General features: G+C 36.4%; 1 protein-coding gene across 2 annotated transcripts in view; it reads left to right on the plus strand.

Annotated features, from left to right (window-relative positions):
• Positions 1-12,094, plus strand: part of LOC124141224 (rho-related BTB domain-containing protein 1-like) — a 95,482-nt gene extending 83,388 nt beyond the window's left edge. For both annotated transcript variants that reach the window (XM_046509162.2, XM_048393326.1), the window contains exon 9: positions 516-12,094. In XM_046509162.2, coding sequence (XP_046365118.1) covers positions 516-693 — 178 coding nt within the window. In that variant the 3' untranslated portion in view covers positions 694-12,094. The remainder of the gene's footprint in view (positions 1-515) is intronic.
• The last annotated feature ends 5,267 nt before the right edge of the window (positions 12,095-17,361 follow it).

Raw genomic sequence — 17,361 nt, forward strand, 5'->3', positions numbered from 1 at the left:
ACTATGCTTGTCGTAAAAGGTGACTAACGGGATTGGGTGGTCAGGCTCGCTGACTTGGTTGATGCATGTCATCGATCCCAATTGCGTGGATCGATGCTTATGATATTAATCACTGGATTGTCTGGTCCAGACTCGATTATATACAGACCGCCGTCATATAGCTGGAATATTGCTGAGTACGGCGTTAAACAACAACAAACCAACCAATTGCTAGTACAGATGTTGCTGCAATATCCTGACAGTGGAGGCTCTGACACAGATTGTATCCATCCAACCTAGGAATTTCATCTGTACCAGTTGAGAAAACCAAGATGACACCTGAAGAGTACCAGATCCAAATCAAGACTTTCATGTGGTATGCATGCTGTATATTTTCAAGGGCACGCTGTAGGAACTGGAACACTAAGTCAATCATATATCCGTCTGTCATTTGTGCATGTCCATCATTTATGTGTGTCCATCATTTTTCTGTGTCTGCCGTGGACATGTGTTCTATTCCTATGTCTGTGTTGTAGGTACCTGAAGGAGCTGGAACACTATGACAAGATCATGCACAACTCCTCCCAGTATCCCGAACAACAGCAGGAACAGGACTTCAACCGCTGGCCTCGCTGCACTGGCGGCTGCCTCTGCTTTAGTCGGCGTGGTCGAGCCAGGATTGATGAAGCCACATCCATTGATATGCCTTTCTGAGCTTCACCCATTCACCATCATGGAATAATATAATGAAAAGTAAAGACCTATGGCTTCGGTAGTTTTTGAAGCTCCTCATTCCACTGAACCTGATGTAGATTGATGAAGGCCTGTTCGTTTGCCGTCTGCTTCCCATGACATCTTTATTTAACAATGGCCAGTTACATTGAGATTATTTCGATTGAAGAGGCTTGTTGAATCTTCAGAAGCTGTATCATGAGCTTTGTCCTATTTCAGCCAGCCAATGAACAATGTCTTTGCAGATTATCAATTACCACATGTTTTGTTTGAAGTTAACTATCTAAAGGTTTGCTGTTATTGAGCCTCCAACTGGGAGTCAAGCCTTAAGACTTAGCCAGTTTGATGAGGCAATGGTCTATGACTTTGTGTGTCTGGAATGGTTGATACAGATTTGAGAGGACTGAGGAAGCGATACAAGTAGTATGAGTACCAGATGATCTTTTACCAGAACCTTTTGGGGATGACCCATGATTGAAGACTGATTGACCATCTGGTCCTCTGTACCATATCCAGCTCACTGTGTGAAAAAAATAGTGTCATCCAACATTAATAAGTACATAAAGTGTTTAGAAGTGTCACTATTAACCATTTTGACAAACAATTCAAACCTTAGCAGTAATGATCACCCTTTAGCGTCAGTGGTACATATTTCACTGTCTCTCTGAACTCTATTATTAAGGCATTAACATGTTTGGATTTTCCAAATGATCTTCAGGCAAATGTTTCGTGATGACTTGACTGTGTTTTCAAATTTTAAGTACAAATGGTATAAATGGTACAAAGTAAATCATGTGCTGAGCAATGTCAGTATATTGAACAACTTCAATGCATTTATTTAAATCATTGGCAACCATGACCTTGCAGTTCAAGGTTTCATAGCTTTCTAGTTTCATTTTTCTATCAGAGTCAGTGGTTTGATAAAACTGTCCATCATAAATCCATTTGATGTGAGATTCAGATATGTACTTTGAGGTTTGAGTGGAGAGCCCTGATACGATGTTTCAAGGTCATGGAAACAAGTGACCTCTGAGCCTGGACAGGGTAGGTCCAGAGGTACCAGTGTTATGCAAGATCAGGTGTTGCATGAGCTGTCACGTCATCAATGTTTGTGATTTCACGCTTAGTGTGGATGGATGACAATAGAAGAACACATTGAACCGGTTGAGTATTTGAAGGATGTAGTTAGCTTTGTCCATCCTCACTCTGGACATGACGGACATGTTGGAAAAACACAAACTGATGACTTGCTGGATACTTGCATCTACCATTTCTTAACACAGGAACCGGTTGAGTATTTGAAGGATGTAGTTAGCTTTGTCCATCCTCACTCTGGACATGACAGACATGTTGGAAAAACACAAACTGATGACTTGCTGGATACTTGCATCTACCATTTCTTAACACAGGAACCGGTTGAGTATTTGAAGGATGTAGTTAGCTTTGTCCATCCTCACTCTGGACATGACAGACATGTTGGAAAAACACAAACTGATGACTTGCTGGATACTTGCATCTACCATTTCTTAACACAGGAACCGGTTGAGTATTTGAAGGATGTAGTTAGCTTTGTCCATCCTCACTCTGGACATGACAGACATGTTGGAAAAACACAAACTGATGACTTGCTGGATACTTGCATCTACCATTTCTTAACACGGGAACCAGTTGAAGATTTGAAGCATTGTCCATCCTTTGTGTGTCCTTCATCAGATGGATAGGGTGTTGGATAATACCATCTTGGGATCCATTTCGTACCATCAGGATGTACATCACATTACCTATTCACCTGCCATTTTGTGCTACATTTGTACATGTGCTGCTATCAACATCTATAAAATATTCTCATTTTGTTAACACAACCATGGCTACGCAGATATGTAATGTCTTTGAATGACTTGGGTCAGTTGCAATGTTGTAGTGGTAGCTTGTTAATGATTCACACACAGGTTGGTGTATTGAATAAGCTGTCTGTGTTTAAGATATGATAGATATAATTATAGATGAATACTGATATATGTTATTTGTATTTGGGGATATATACAGTTATGCAGTTTTGTTACCATGGATATGTGTTTGTAATGCACTAAAAAATGGCCATTTAAAAACTGAATAAAAAAAGCATTATTTTGTTCAGATTGAGAGGTTTGTAGGGAGGGTGCATATTTTGTAAAACAGTTGTGTGATTTCTTGTCATTGATGAGATTATACAAGACTTTGATCTGATTTTGCTTTATTTGATTTGTATATATATATATTTACAGCCATATATATGTTATGTATACATTCTAATATGTCAAATGTACGAAATATTTTGCATGCATTTTGTAGATGAATTGATAATATTTCTTGTAGCAGACAATCTACAAGACAATCCAGAATATATCCAGAGATCCTAGCTATCAATCTTTGTCCTGGTGAGGAGACATGTCAACAGCATACAGAAGAGCAAGAATACAAGAACTATTTTCTTTGTATCCTTACAGACCAAGGAACTATTTTTTTTAGGACAAGCTATAATTTCAAATATTTTTACATAGGTCTATGCTGGTTTGTTTACTGAGCATTTATTGATTATGATATTGGCATTTTGAAAATTTGAAAGCAAAATGAAGTCAAAACAAAATTTGTTTAATGTGTTCAAGTAGCAACTAGCTGCCATTTGATATTGAAATGATTGCACATAGTTTAGTCACAGAAAAAAACAGTTTGTGTCATTGCTTACTGTTTTAAATGACTTGTGACACATGTCACATGACTTGACTTGAATGTCAGATATGTCACATGACTTGAGTTTTGAATGTGATGACTTCTTCATGTACATTTGATGTCCTTTGATGTTATTCGTAATGTCTTGATTGTGCAATGAGAACTTGCTGAGAGTTATGAATGTGATGCTACTGTCAGTGATACATGTTGCTTTGAAAACCAGTAATATGCCCTATGTATAGTATGGGTATACATTAGAGCTGGGACGAGTCCAAATTTTAGTATCTGGTACCCACACCCCTATTACCCGACCCTACCTGGGTACCCGCTGTTGGTGTCAAGAGATAAGTACAAAATGTCCGATGGGGAATAGTTTGACAGTAGCCCTGGTAAAATGTATAAAACGATGTGGTCATGCATACACTGAAGTTGACTGAAGTTTTATCTTTGTTCAAACATATAAGTCAGAAGGAATGCGTTCATAGTCATGAAGAAACGCGAACAGTAGAGACTTTGAATTGTTGTGAAACCATGAAGGGATAGTGAATTATTTTCATGAAACAATATATCTCGTGACTAACCACGGGTCGGGGTAGTCCTGTGAGTACCTGGGTCCTACTCAGTACCCACCTGACCTGAGTACCTGAGTTACCCATCCCAGCCCTAGTATACATGTTTTAAAAAGTAATCAATTTGGACAACTCGGCTGAACATCTTGCAAACAAAATTTATTGTTTGTAAATTTGATTGGTGCATTAATTTTTAGATGATGCAAGACTCACAGGAGAATGATTTGATGGTATAATACGAAAGGCATTATCAAGTTGTGTCTATATCTAGGCAAATATTTTTGACATTTTGTCACTAGTCAAATGTACCTTAATGTTGAGTTGTCAAAATTCTGTGAGACAATTTCTGCTGTCCTTGAAGTTGTAGCAGGTACTCCTTCTTGCTCCATACTTCATCTCAGCCCTGTAGTACGTAATTTCCAGTTGTTGATACATGACACTGTGTACAGACAGTTTACAGCACATCCATTTGCATCACTAGAATGTGACTGAAATTCTTTATCTCTTTAATATTGGTTAGGGGGCACAGGTGGCACAGTTGCAGAAGCATCCCTTGGTCACACCAGAAACCTATGATTGTGGGTTCAAATCCTGGTTTGCCCCAATTATGTTTCTAGGTTTGTCAGCACTATACCTGTGCTTTTGGGTTTCACCGAAGTGGTAAACATCTAAGACCTGCATTACTTCGGGCTTTCCTCCCACATTAAGCTGATACACTGTGATGTAACTGGAATAATGTTAAAAGTGGTGTTAAAACCAACTCACTCACTCACTCATCTTGGTTAAACTTGGTTTGAATATCGTAATACAGATTGCTATGGGTTTGACTTGGATGATAAATTTTGCTGTTTATATGTAAATGATACTGTATTACAAAGCAGTTATTCATTATGATATCAATGTCTGTCACTATGGTCATTGGTTACTAAGTCCCCATATTATCAATGTTTGCTATTCCTTTGTTACCGTGCATGCAAGAGACAGATAAATATCAACAATGTCACAGGTCACGAAGTAGTAACACCAAAATGCATTTAACATGAAAACAAATCTGCAATGTGCAGTTGCCTTTGTGCACATAATGTACAATTAGTCCAATGTTTATGTCAAGTTCATTCTCAACTGACAGTTTCTGCCAAGATTTTACCTGAAGCAAGTCAAGATGTTTTGTCTCCACATTATATACAAAAGCACATTTGTTCCTCATTACTGCTAATACTGTTAGTTGTGGTCAGAAAATATGATTACATGCATTGAGTGAGAGAGAGAGTATGTTTTTACGCTCTTTTAGCAATATTCCAGCAATATCATGGCGGGGGACATCAGAAATGGGCTTCACACATTGTACCCATGTGGGGAATTGAACCCAGGTCTTCAGTGCGATGAGCTTACGCTTAACCTGCTAGGCTACCCCACTGCCTGAATTACATGCATTGGAAACATAATGACAAAATAATGTGTTTCAAACAACAACCTCAGACCCCTCCTCCCTAAAATAAATGGTCTTGCCCAGTCTTTTGTATGCTTCTTTTGCTTCAGTTTAAAGTGGGCTGGTCTACTGTAGGTGGGGCAAGATGGAAATGACTTGTCATGAAATCAAGGACACATTTTGCGCTGTGTTTGTCACCTGTTTAGTGTTATGAACCAATGGCCTTGACCTTCTCAAATGTGCTTTATGAACTCTGATAGCGAGCTTGATGCACCATGTGCCTAGTTGATCGTGTAGCTAGCGTGTGTGTAAATGTTCTTCAGTACTGACCATGCCATGTTGTGAAATAAACATATCACCTACTGCTAAACAAACTTAAGTAAAATCGATTTGGGATAGTAGGCTGTCTGAGTGAAATGGAAGAATCCATTTTCTGTGAACAGGGGAGTGATTGTGTGTCATTCAGTGGACATGGAGTTCATGCTGTACGTGTATTTGTCGACCCGACACTGTTGCTGTTCACATTAGTGAATTGATTGTCAAAGATTAGTTCTCCTCCACTCACATATTTTTCATTGATTTTTCCAACAAAAATCATGGTTGGAAACCTTCCACCCCTGCTGTTGTTATGAACTGTACAGACTATGGAGATCCATGGGTTAAATTGTCAGGTTGTGATTTTTCTTAAGTTTGTTTAGCGGAACAGTTAGTTAACGTGTCCGTGCCCATCCTCCTGGAGCTTATCTGTAGCGTACACTGAAACCCTTCTAGTCTGGACCCTAACTCTATATATATACTGTTTATTTACAAAGGGACGTCAAAAGTTCTTCTAACCCGACTTCTAACTCATGCTGAATACAATAAAAAATCCATTGATACAGTTTGTGCCAAACACTTTTGAGACTACTTGCCCGATTGCCAGTGAATTTAGTATTATTATAGGTATTATTATTAACTGAGCTTACAAGACCAATGACTATAATTCTTGCAAACCCTCTACCTCTATTACATCTTTGCCATAAATCCTGTATTTTGGCTTTAATCACACTTACTAAAATTTTCAGATTTTTAACAGACATCCTCTTCACTGTCAGTTGCACAATTAGTTGTTCCCAATATAGCACTATAGCAGCCCAAGCTATGACTACGTAATGGTCAGAACCTCAGTACTTTCCTGTGTGGGCTTGAGTCAACACCTATTGTTAAAATTGTAACTATCTAGCACTTGGTATTAGTCACATTAATCTAAGATTTTCTATAAGTTTTCTTAAAACAAACATTAAGTCCATATTAATTTTACTGGACTCAGGCTTCAGACTTGTGTCTCAAGTCACAGGCATTGATGGTAATCATCAGTGACCAGTAACACTTTCGGACTATGACTCTCTACCAGTTCTCCATGCTTGAGTTTACTACAATTCATCCTTGTAGGACTAACTACATACTCTGAGGACTAGCTTATTAAGTTTTGCACTAGTCCTCTGCACTCTTACTCTTATTTGCACTAGTCATTAAATAAAAATTTTCTAAGGCCAACCTTACTTCGAAATGATACATTAATCTGTAAATTTTAAAATCAAAACAGTATCACTGGGAACTGTGTGATGAAGATTAGCCAGGTACCATTGTAGGGTGGTGTATAGCTTCCATGACAGGGGTTTCAGGTGGTACTCATATCTTCCCAATTGGGATGTAAGCTCAATGTCAGATCAGTGGACTATTTCTTACAAACAAAGCAGTTCTTTGTAAACGACTAGATTAGCAATTTGTAAGGTTCTACCATCAATCATGTCTCATTGAGACCAAAACCTGTTGAAAATTTGATAATATCCTATTTATACCTTGTTTTTAACAAGTTGTTTTTTATTGTAGTAGGTTTGAGCTCACAATTCAAGTATTGTGGATAGAACTTTGTGGATATAACATTTTGTATATATATTTATATAATTATATCAGTGTATACCAATATACTCATACATGTAGTTTGTTAATGGCAAAAGGTAGCTTTTTCCTGAATATTGTCAGAATACAGTCGCATAGAATATACTAATATTTGTGACTACAAGGGTCAATATACATGAAGCTAGGCATTGTACGTGGCACCTGTCTGTACTGTTGCAGTAGCAATTATGATGGTGATTTATTTGTATTTGTGGTACTAATGTTGGTTTACATGAATTCAGTATTGAAAACTCACGCACACTTGTACGTATTCATGTGTCATGGTCATAATGTTGACTGTATTTTGCCTGTGATGTTAGACAAGTTTTTGCACATACCAAGGGAGATCACTCTGTGCAAACTGGACTTCCATTTAGCTTCATACAAATACCACTGTCTATGTATAATATTTCATCTATTGAGGGCAGTTGGACTCAACATGCTCACTGTCCCAGTACAAAGCACTTTGATGATAAGGGAAAGGGGTCTACTGTCACCATTCTTAAATTTTCCGTCAGTTAGGGTAATAATACACAAATTCATGTTTAATATTTTGATTATTACATTCCATTTTTCCAATTTATGGCCCTTGTGATTTGTATGAAATCCTCCAGTCAAAAAAATCTTATTCAGTGCCATGGAACAGTTATGGCAGATATGTGGCCTTTTTATGCTTGTGAAAATCTGGACTTTATGATATTTGTTGTCAGAAGATTTTTGTTATACATAGATGTAAATGATGTTGTTTTGAAAAATATCTCAAAATATTTGGTCAATGGTTTCTTTATGAAGCTGCTTGGTTGAAAGTTTTGGCCTTTACTGAATATGTGACTTCGATGTGTGTTGAGTGATGCTTCCATGGGTTGTCTTCCCCCTGCTTATGGGTCATGTCAAAAGTATACAAGTCATTTTCAAACATCTATGGAGGTTGTGTGTCATGGGTAGTGGTAAAAGATGGATCTAGCTAACCAGTCTTTCAAACTCACATTTATGAGTTACATTTTCAGCGAAAATTAATTTTTAAATGAAATTGACATGTGTACCATTGACATAATCCCTTGATATACTATTCATATTTATTTATACATTCTAGTCCCCGTTTAACCCTATGATGAGATTTGATGAACTTAATTGAGTTTATCCGTCCCACAATCTTTATTCTTAATACTACTTTCTTAACAAAGTGCTTTCATATAGTGATCACATTGAAATCTGCATTTCAGTTATATATACTTGATTAGGTTTGACTTTTTCACTACTTCTTAGTATTTATGGTGGGATTGTGAATGAATTTGTCTTTTCTTTAAAATAAATGCTTGTCTGAAAGCTTATTCTGATCTTGAGACTTTTAGCATAACTTGTAATGATCTCACAAATATATTTGTGAGAATTTTGCCTTTTTAATTTTGTGATCAAAGACGAAAGTCAGATATGATGAATTAATATTTATTCTGGAAACAGTGGTACTACAGGTGTACCAATGAATGAAGTTTTAGTCATATTAAGAAACTAATTGTTGGTCTCAGGAAAATCACGTTTTGATTAATTTTCTTTGTGCTATTGCCAAAATGTGCTAAAATGTTTTTTGAACACCCCATTTCAACTGTAGTGCTGTTAAAAAGGGTTTTTTGAAAGTACTTAAACCCAACTACCAGTTAACAAATTTAAGAGCTTTTGCCCTTGATTTATGTATGTTTGTATCTTTTCATTTCTTGTTTTTTAAAAAGATGTAAGCTGATTTTTATTATGTATGTACTTTATCTTCATGATTTTTTTTATCCAAAGTTTAAAAACCTGTCTATATTTGTATGGTTTAGGCCTGTAGTACTCAAATGTATAACAAGTGATAACGAATCTAAATTCATCAATGTTGATTAATGAGATTACAGTAAGTATAACTAAAATAATTTTTCTGTTCTTTAAAACTAGTTTTTATTATTCATTGCTGAATTGGGTGCTGATTTTAAGAAATATGTGTATCTACCCATCAGGCAGTTAATAGGTATTTCAAATATATTTTCAGTCATTCATTATTCTGATATTTCCAATCATTCCCAGCGATGTTCATTCATGAAGTCCAAAATCAGTCCTAAAGGCCATTTTCAATATGAGCCTCTGTCTACACTCAGGTGATTAAACATTACTGGTGCCACACACCATTGTCTCTAGGGTTTAAACCTTATACAGTTTCCAAGCCATTTACATGTGATAGCTGAAATATGGAAAGGATAAGGTATGGTAAGGGCCCATTTTGGCCTCAGGATCTGTATATTTTAATAAAAGGGCAAAACTTTAAGAAGTGTTATGGAAATTATCCAATGTGCTTTAATAATACCATATGTATTGGTAATTTTAAAATTGTCAAAGGGGTGATGTTAGCTTTTCTAATATCTTATCATGAGCAAGTCTTGGGCTGAATCTGAGTTTCTTCGGAGTAAAAACTTGGAGAGAACAAATAATCTGGGGTTATCGACTTGCTCAACAGATCTCACCTTTCACAAGTATTAAGTATACTTATGTACTTAATCATGTCCAGAGCCCCAAACCTGCAGATGTAAGGAAGAAAAAAGGTTACCGTATATCACCTTCTATAAAGCCCCCTAATTCTAGGTACGAAAAACACACTGGAGTACGGTGGTTTAGTTGAATTGTCATCACATTTGTCGTGAAGTTCAGATGAATGAACACCCCTCTTTCAGTAGATAGTGACTGATAATTTATTCTATACAAAGTACCATCACAATAATACAATGTAGATGCATCCTTAGGGACAGTGGAAACTAAATGCAAGACACAGTTCATGGTTCACCATATGATAGGAGTTGAGTAAAAAGGGCCATATTTAGGTGCCAATACTGAATACAGATACGGACAGTAAAGATCCATCAAATATATTGTACAAAGCTGGTCTTGTACTTTGAAACTTTCTGATTTTGGACTCTTGACTATCATCTAAAGACATTCTAGATACATATTTCATTCCGTGTGATTTGCTCATTTTTAATAATATAATATTGATTTGTTTTCAACCATAACATAGAATATCTCCATCTTACATACATATTTTTTGTTTGTTTTAAAACCCCAGTTTAAAATTGAGTAAATAAAACAGTTTTTAATAACTTTGGATGAATTTTCATTAACAATGATAATGTTTACATCAAAAGTGTTCAGAAGTGTATTCATAAATTGTTTTAAGTACTGTATAGTCAATCGTATTTGTGACTTTCAACTTGTTATGAATTACCGGTAGTTGTTTTTTGTTCTTGATATTATAAGGGCTGGGCCCTTCCATACCCATAGCTAGAAATCTTGATTTATCTACAGGGGCAATATTTTGATAATCAAACTGTATAGTTTATATTTGTTTGTTATGATCATACTATTTGTATTATGTTTATTGATCTGTAGGGTATTGAGAATGTAGCCAACAAGTTTAGCCATAGCGAACAAACAGTTCAACAAATACTGGTGAATGGGTGCTAAGAGTTTAATCCAATGAAGATTTTGTAGCAATTTTAATATTTTACCCATCTGTTATAACTTGGGGACATTCGTTCTTAGACATATGTTAATGGCATTATCCACACCAGGTATGACTTGTCTCATCCTTTTAAACTAAGATCATGTTAGCATTTAAAAAATAAAATTTCACAAATTTTTAAATTTTCTTCCATAATGAAAATTGTGTTGAATGAATTCAAATATGGAATATTTCATGTCACTTAGATTTGTCATTGTAAAAAACAAACTTTCATTCTGAATTCTTGCCAGCAATTTCATGTGCAATCCGTTCAAACCTTTGTGACACAAACTATCGTAAGAGACGTTTTCGAGGTCTACATTATTTTTCACAGAATTCCTTGTACAAGTTCTTGTCTCTGATGGTAGATATCAACCATGAGCACGTGCTTCTAAGCTCTGGCTCTCAATTTTTTAAACAAAAGTGTTAATACACAATGAATAAATCAATGTCGAGTCTTATTTATTTTTTTGTTTTTGTGGCAGTATTTATTGGGGCTGGTATTGTAGTATTGTGTACACAGAATGACTTTTCTATTAACTTGTTGTGACAAGGTGGGCATAGTCCGAAATAAAACACTTTGTGCAGAGTTGTGTCCCTTAGCCATTGCAGGATCAGACGGCCTGATGATGTTCTGTCAGCACCATGGTGTGCTTGTAAATTTTATGAAAGTGGTTAATTTTTGCAACCAGAGTAACATAGTGCTGTCCTTTACGAAGCTGAACCCATGATACAAACATATTCTCATACTCTGGCATACTGACATACCAATCCAGCCCTAGTAATTACAGTATGTAGCATGTCTGAAAATACTGCTTTTTGTACTTGAATCTGCCATAAGAGATGTATGAAGATATTGTGTAGACAATGTGGTGTAGGATGTCCAATGTGTCATGTAATTGGTATCTATATTCTCTGTAATATTGGCAGCATTGCTACTAGCTACAGGTAAAATGACAATATTTTTGGTTTAGAATAACATGTTTAGATATAGTCTTTTTGAATTGTCACATGGATATAGTTTAGATTGTGCTATGGGTTGAACCTTCTTCACCAAACAGCATGATGTCTAGTTTAGGTCTTGTCAACTCGAAGATCATCTTCCCGAGGAAAGGGAGTTAACTGACTTATAAAAGTCCAGTTTCCACCCTTGCCGAACTAGGCTGGTATTATGGAGTTACATTTTGGCTGGACTAACGAGTCTATGCCTAGTCCAATCAAAATTGCGCCCTGAAATCAAAATCCGGTTTGTAAACTGTCGTGCAGATTTCGGTCGATTGCAGGATTTGCAAAGCATGTGCACCGCCAACTCGTTGTCAGCGGATATTTTCCAAATCTTTTCATGTTTTTAATCAAGGTGCTCACATGATTTGATGCATTTCGCGATGTAAGACCCCTTTTATCACAATATATATCTTGATTATCGATCAGATCGTCCTGACTCGGCTCCACCATTTTGTGTGAAGCAAACGCAAGTGATACGAGAGGTGGAATCTGATTGGTCCATAGGAAAGGCTTAGAAGGGACATAACTGGTATTAGCCACTGGTGGCGCTACGATCGAGCCCAGTAATTCCAGCCTAGTTCGGCAAGGGTGGAAACTGGACTTTTAAAGTCAGTTAACTCTCTTGCCTCGGGAAGATGCTCGAAGATGGGTTCGTCATTGGTGACATGTGAGTAACCCGGTTAATACAAAAATAGTATCACTGAAACTTAGCAAATCCATGAAATGTTCGCACTTTTGTATATATGTTTAATCTGAAATTGCATGTAATGGAATATGGTATCGTTTATTTAGACATATCAGTGATTAGTGTTATCAGCTTTGCATTTTCAATATAGAAATACTTTCACTGAAAGAGATTAACAGTCACGTTATTATTTGAAAACTTGAAATTAAGTCTTTGAAAGGCATTTAGAAGTGATACACATAAGGGGTAGAATTTATGGATGTCAACTTCTTTATCATGAGGAACACTACGTTTTGGAGGATATACTTACTCCTTCATCAGGTGAATATATTCTATGAGGCAAAGAACATATGTATCTACCTGTAAGAACAACAAAAGTAATAAGATAACAAAGGTGGAAACTTAATAAGCGAGATCAAGTTATTTACCACTGATAAGTGATAGCGATGGACAACTGGAAGCCAGGACACCTATCAGCACCAATTACCTGTGGGCTGTTTGTTAAGTTTCCACCTTTCCACCTCATAATAGGTGAAATTTGGTTTAACGTCGCGTCTAAGATTATTGCACTTGTATAGCGACATGCATGCACGTGTGTGTGTGTGGCTGCTTGTTCTAGTCCTGACTGATGCCGATTTATAGTGCTAGCCCACTGAGATACCATGCTGCAGTTTAACATGAATACCCCACTCAAACACAGTATACTGACTCCAAGCTGACCAGTCCTTGTTTTAGCCCCTTAATGCCGAGCGCCAGACAGGGTAACAACATTTACCATCTTTTAACGCCTTTTGGTATGACGCGGCAGGGGATCGAACCCCGGACCTTCCGCTCTCCGGGCGGATGCTCTACCACTAGACCATGGAGGCGGTCTCCACCTCATAATAAAGAAGCATCCGCCCGGAGAGCGGATGCTCTACCACTAGACCATGGAGGCGGTCTCCACCTCATAATAAAGAAGTTGACATCTATAAATTCTGTTCCCTAACTTGAAATGATGTTACATCTCTGAAACTTTATTTTCAGTGCTGATTGTCATTCTAGGACATTCGTAACTCAGCATCTTTGGTGCATATTAGATGAATATTTGACATGTCATGAGTTATGTCCCATGGTTCAAGAACACGTTGGTTTCAGAGTTACTTGACACACAAACAAGATCAGAAACTTCTTGCTCATTAGAACTTGTGAACTTACTTTTTACCTGGATTTTAGTTGTTGCTGACATATGATAATTCAGAAAGTGATATTTCAGAGATGTAACAATACTGTGTCAAAAACAGACAAACACTTTTTTATTACATGGATCACAGAAAAGCAGGTATTTTGAGATTGTGAGAAACATGGGGATGGGCCCAGGGATTAGTGTATGTTTACCAACATGCTAGCCCTGGAGATGTAGAGGATATAAAGTAGATAAAAAATACCAATTGATTTTCTAATGGCATTTTGGTTTCCATTTCATTTATCATGTCCACCAACTGCTTGGTTCGACGTGAATTATGTCTTCGATCCAAGTGACAAAAAGTGTTTGGTCTGAACATTATGGTTTTTTTCATAAATTTTCCGATATTTTAGATTTTAATAAAGATACCTGAATACCACTGTCACAAATAAAACCAATGTAATGCAGCAGCACAATGATATATTCAATCTGGTGCTTATGAACATTTTGAATGTGAGTGTTGTTGGTCTTTAAGATTTGTAGTGAGTGTTTTGTTCGATATGCTTTGAGTAAATTGACTTTGTGCTTGACAGCATGTTGTATGAGTGCTTTGAGATTGACAGACTCGCTGAGTACATCTACTTTCAATCAACGACTATTGATTTAAGTCTTTCAATTCATACTTTGTCCATTACCCCGAATTATTAAATGGCAAGGTTTTCAAGTGTTCCAGAAAGGTCTGCGACTAATGATAAATGTCTTTAGACAAAACCATTACTGGTAGATGGTCTTCCATAGTATCTTCTAATTTATCGTGTCTAAATATTCTTTATTAGACAAAAACAGTGACAAGAAGTTCATTGATGTTTTTTATCAATTTAAACCTCAGTGTCCACTTGAACAAAACTATCTTAGCATTATGACGATCTCAACTCCCATACTCTAAACATAGATGTACGATAGTCATATTGCTAAGATCATCTTGTGGAAGTGGACCCTGATATATAAATCCAAGTTGTAAAAAGCAAATGTGTCCATAGAAATGACAATGGTTTGGGACATTAATCATCTGATGTCCAAACTTTTAAGTATAAAAAAATGCAGAAACCAGTGTTACAGATAAGTTATGTCAAAGTTTTGTCAATGGATTTTCATTAGTAGAGGGGTTAATATCTGAGAAAAATAAATCAGAAGTACTGAATAATAAATCCTTAGTCTTATGTTACTTTGTCCAATGGTTCTTGCCAAAATATATTCCTTGTAATGCTACGGTACTTGCATACTTTGAGTAAGAGACAATTGAGTTGTGTTTAGGGGGATCATAGTTGGCACATTATTTATGTCCTGGAGTTGGGATGGTTTCAAGATTTATTAACTCCCATACTGGTCACATTTCCAAGCACAAAACTTTTGGCATGTTTGAACTACTTTTAATATTATTATGTAATTTTTTATATCCATGAAATAGAACTTTGAGGTTAATAAACAAAAAAGGATGTATAAAATATTTTATAAAATTTTCCAAGTGCCATTTTGAAGTTAGATATGTAATTACTGACAAATGGTTTGGATTCTCGACTTTATTACAATTGTGGCAACATTTTGAGTGTATCCTGACACTTAATTCAGGTAGTTGCCGAGTATTAGATCTGCCTTAGTTACATAGTAAAATAATTTTTATACCGTTACATAAAATCTGGGTGGTCACAATCTTCACAGAAAAGTGACATACTGAAATGGTAAACTAGCACCAGTCCCTAATCACAACCCAGCCTTGTCTCGACTAGTCATGCAGACATGCAGAATGTAAGTTTGATCAGCATTATGCCACCTTTCTTAAGAGCAATGAGCATTTGAATGAATGAATTTCCTTCTTCCAAAGTTAAGAACTGCTGTACCGTGTTCACTTGCCATGTTTAGGGAATTCTCTCTTGGAGCCCATGAGGCAGGGTAATGGTTAGAGGGTCAACAAGCATCACTTCCATACCAAGGATCCCAACACAGTCAAAGTGTTATAACGAAGGGAAGTACAAGTCCAAATTAGGGGTGTCATTGATTGGAAAGTTTAGTATCGGTATCTTGACTCAAAAGTATCACGATATATTAATGAATCGATAAATAACATTTATTATTCTGTATGTACATGGATAAAAACATTCTTATCAAATTAATGCTAGATATGGACTACCCCAGGGAATTTTGATCCATTAAATATGTTTATAAATGAATTTCTGCCTTCTAATTGTCCATCTTAACCATGGTCATCTTAAACGTCATGTTTCTGTGGGAGTGAAGTATTGAGAATCGATATTCATAAATGGTAGCAATATTAAAAAATTATTGATACATTGATTATTGTGAAATATGATGACTTCCCTGAAGCCATTCTCATTTATCAAGGGCATTATATAAAGATGTTCTTTCCAATATGATAAATACCTTGGACTCATTTGTCTCCAAAGCTTCATTTCCAGAGTGATGTCACCACCTCTATCTATCCTATCGCTAACTTATTCGCCACCAAACCTTTTGTATCGGACGTGACATCACCACTTCCATCTATCCTATCGCTGTCCTAGCACAGGGTTTCTCTTGCTCACAACTGTAGTTTGATTGGGTGGCTAAATTTTGTGTTGTATCATTCACATTATGGCTCAAAACGTAGCTGTCTAGGGTGTCAAATATGTACTGGGTATTTATCATCATTGAATGGATGTCCTAATGCAGGAAAAATGTTACACTTATGTGCTATGTTAGATGTTCAGGATCAGGTTGTTAACAAAGACAACTGACAAGGCCAGTGTGTATTTTCACACCACAGTCATGAGTATTCCAGCTTTAACACAGTAAAGCTTAGTGAAGGTGAAAGAAATATTTTGGGCATATTCTTGGAGGGTAGTATCAGGTATGTTCCTTTCCTTTCAAGACTTTGAGGGACCTTACACAATGGTAAGCCATCTTATATCCTCCTCCATGATGATTTTGTCTCAAATGTAGGATTTACAGATTGATGTCTGCCTACACCTGGAACAAATTCGGTAACTTTCGTTCTCTAGACTTGTCTTACCCAAAATGTTAGTATGGTTTCAAACAATACACATCATGTGTATGTTAATAGGGTGTGTTGACGAGTGAAGAAAATGTGCACTATTTTGTTTATTTATGTATAACAGAATAAAAACAGTTGATTCTCAGGCACTTACTTTTCGCAAGTTGTTGTTTAGTTTTGAAAGTTGTGCTTCCTAGGTTTCCGATGTATCACTTTTGTGTGTTTAGTCAGAACTGATACATGTTATGAGAGGTCAGTGTCTGAGAACCAAAGGTTTTAATCTTTAACCCATGCTTCTAGCAAAGCAAGTGTCATAACCACCTATATTGTTCAGTCATTTTAGTCGAAACAAAATAAATATAATATTGAAATAATATTATCTTCAGAATGAATTTTTGTTCCTTTAGTTATTTATTGAGTTTCTTTAGGGCCCTGCTGCAGAAGCAGTGCAACGACTGTCCTATACTGTGAAATCCTATACTCTTTCCAGGACATGTTGCTGTGCTTGTTCTTGCTGCAGGATCTGATACCGATAGGTATCGATTGGATGTTTACAAGAAATTAGAAAAACACAA

The sequence above is a fragment of the Haliotis rufescens genome, unplaced genomic scaffold (genome assembly GCF_023055435.1).
Source record: "Haliotis rufescens isolate VD_foot unplaced genomic scaffold, xgHalRufe1.0.p SCAF_12, whole genome shotgun sequence".
NCBI classification, from domain to species: domain Eukaryota; kingdom Metazoa; phylum Mollusca; class Gastropoda; order Lepetellida; family Haliotidae; genus Haliotis; species Haliotis rufescens.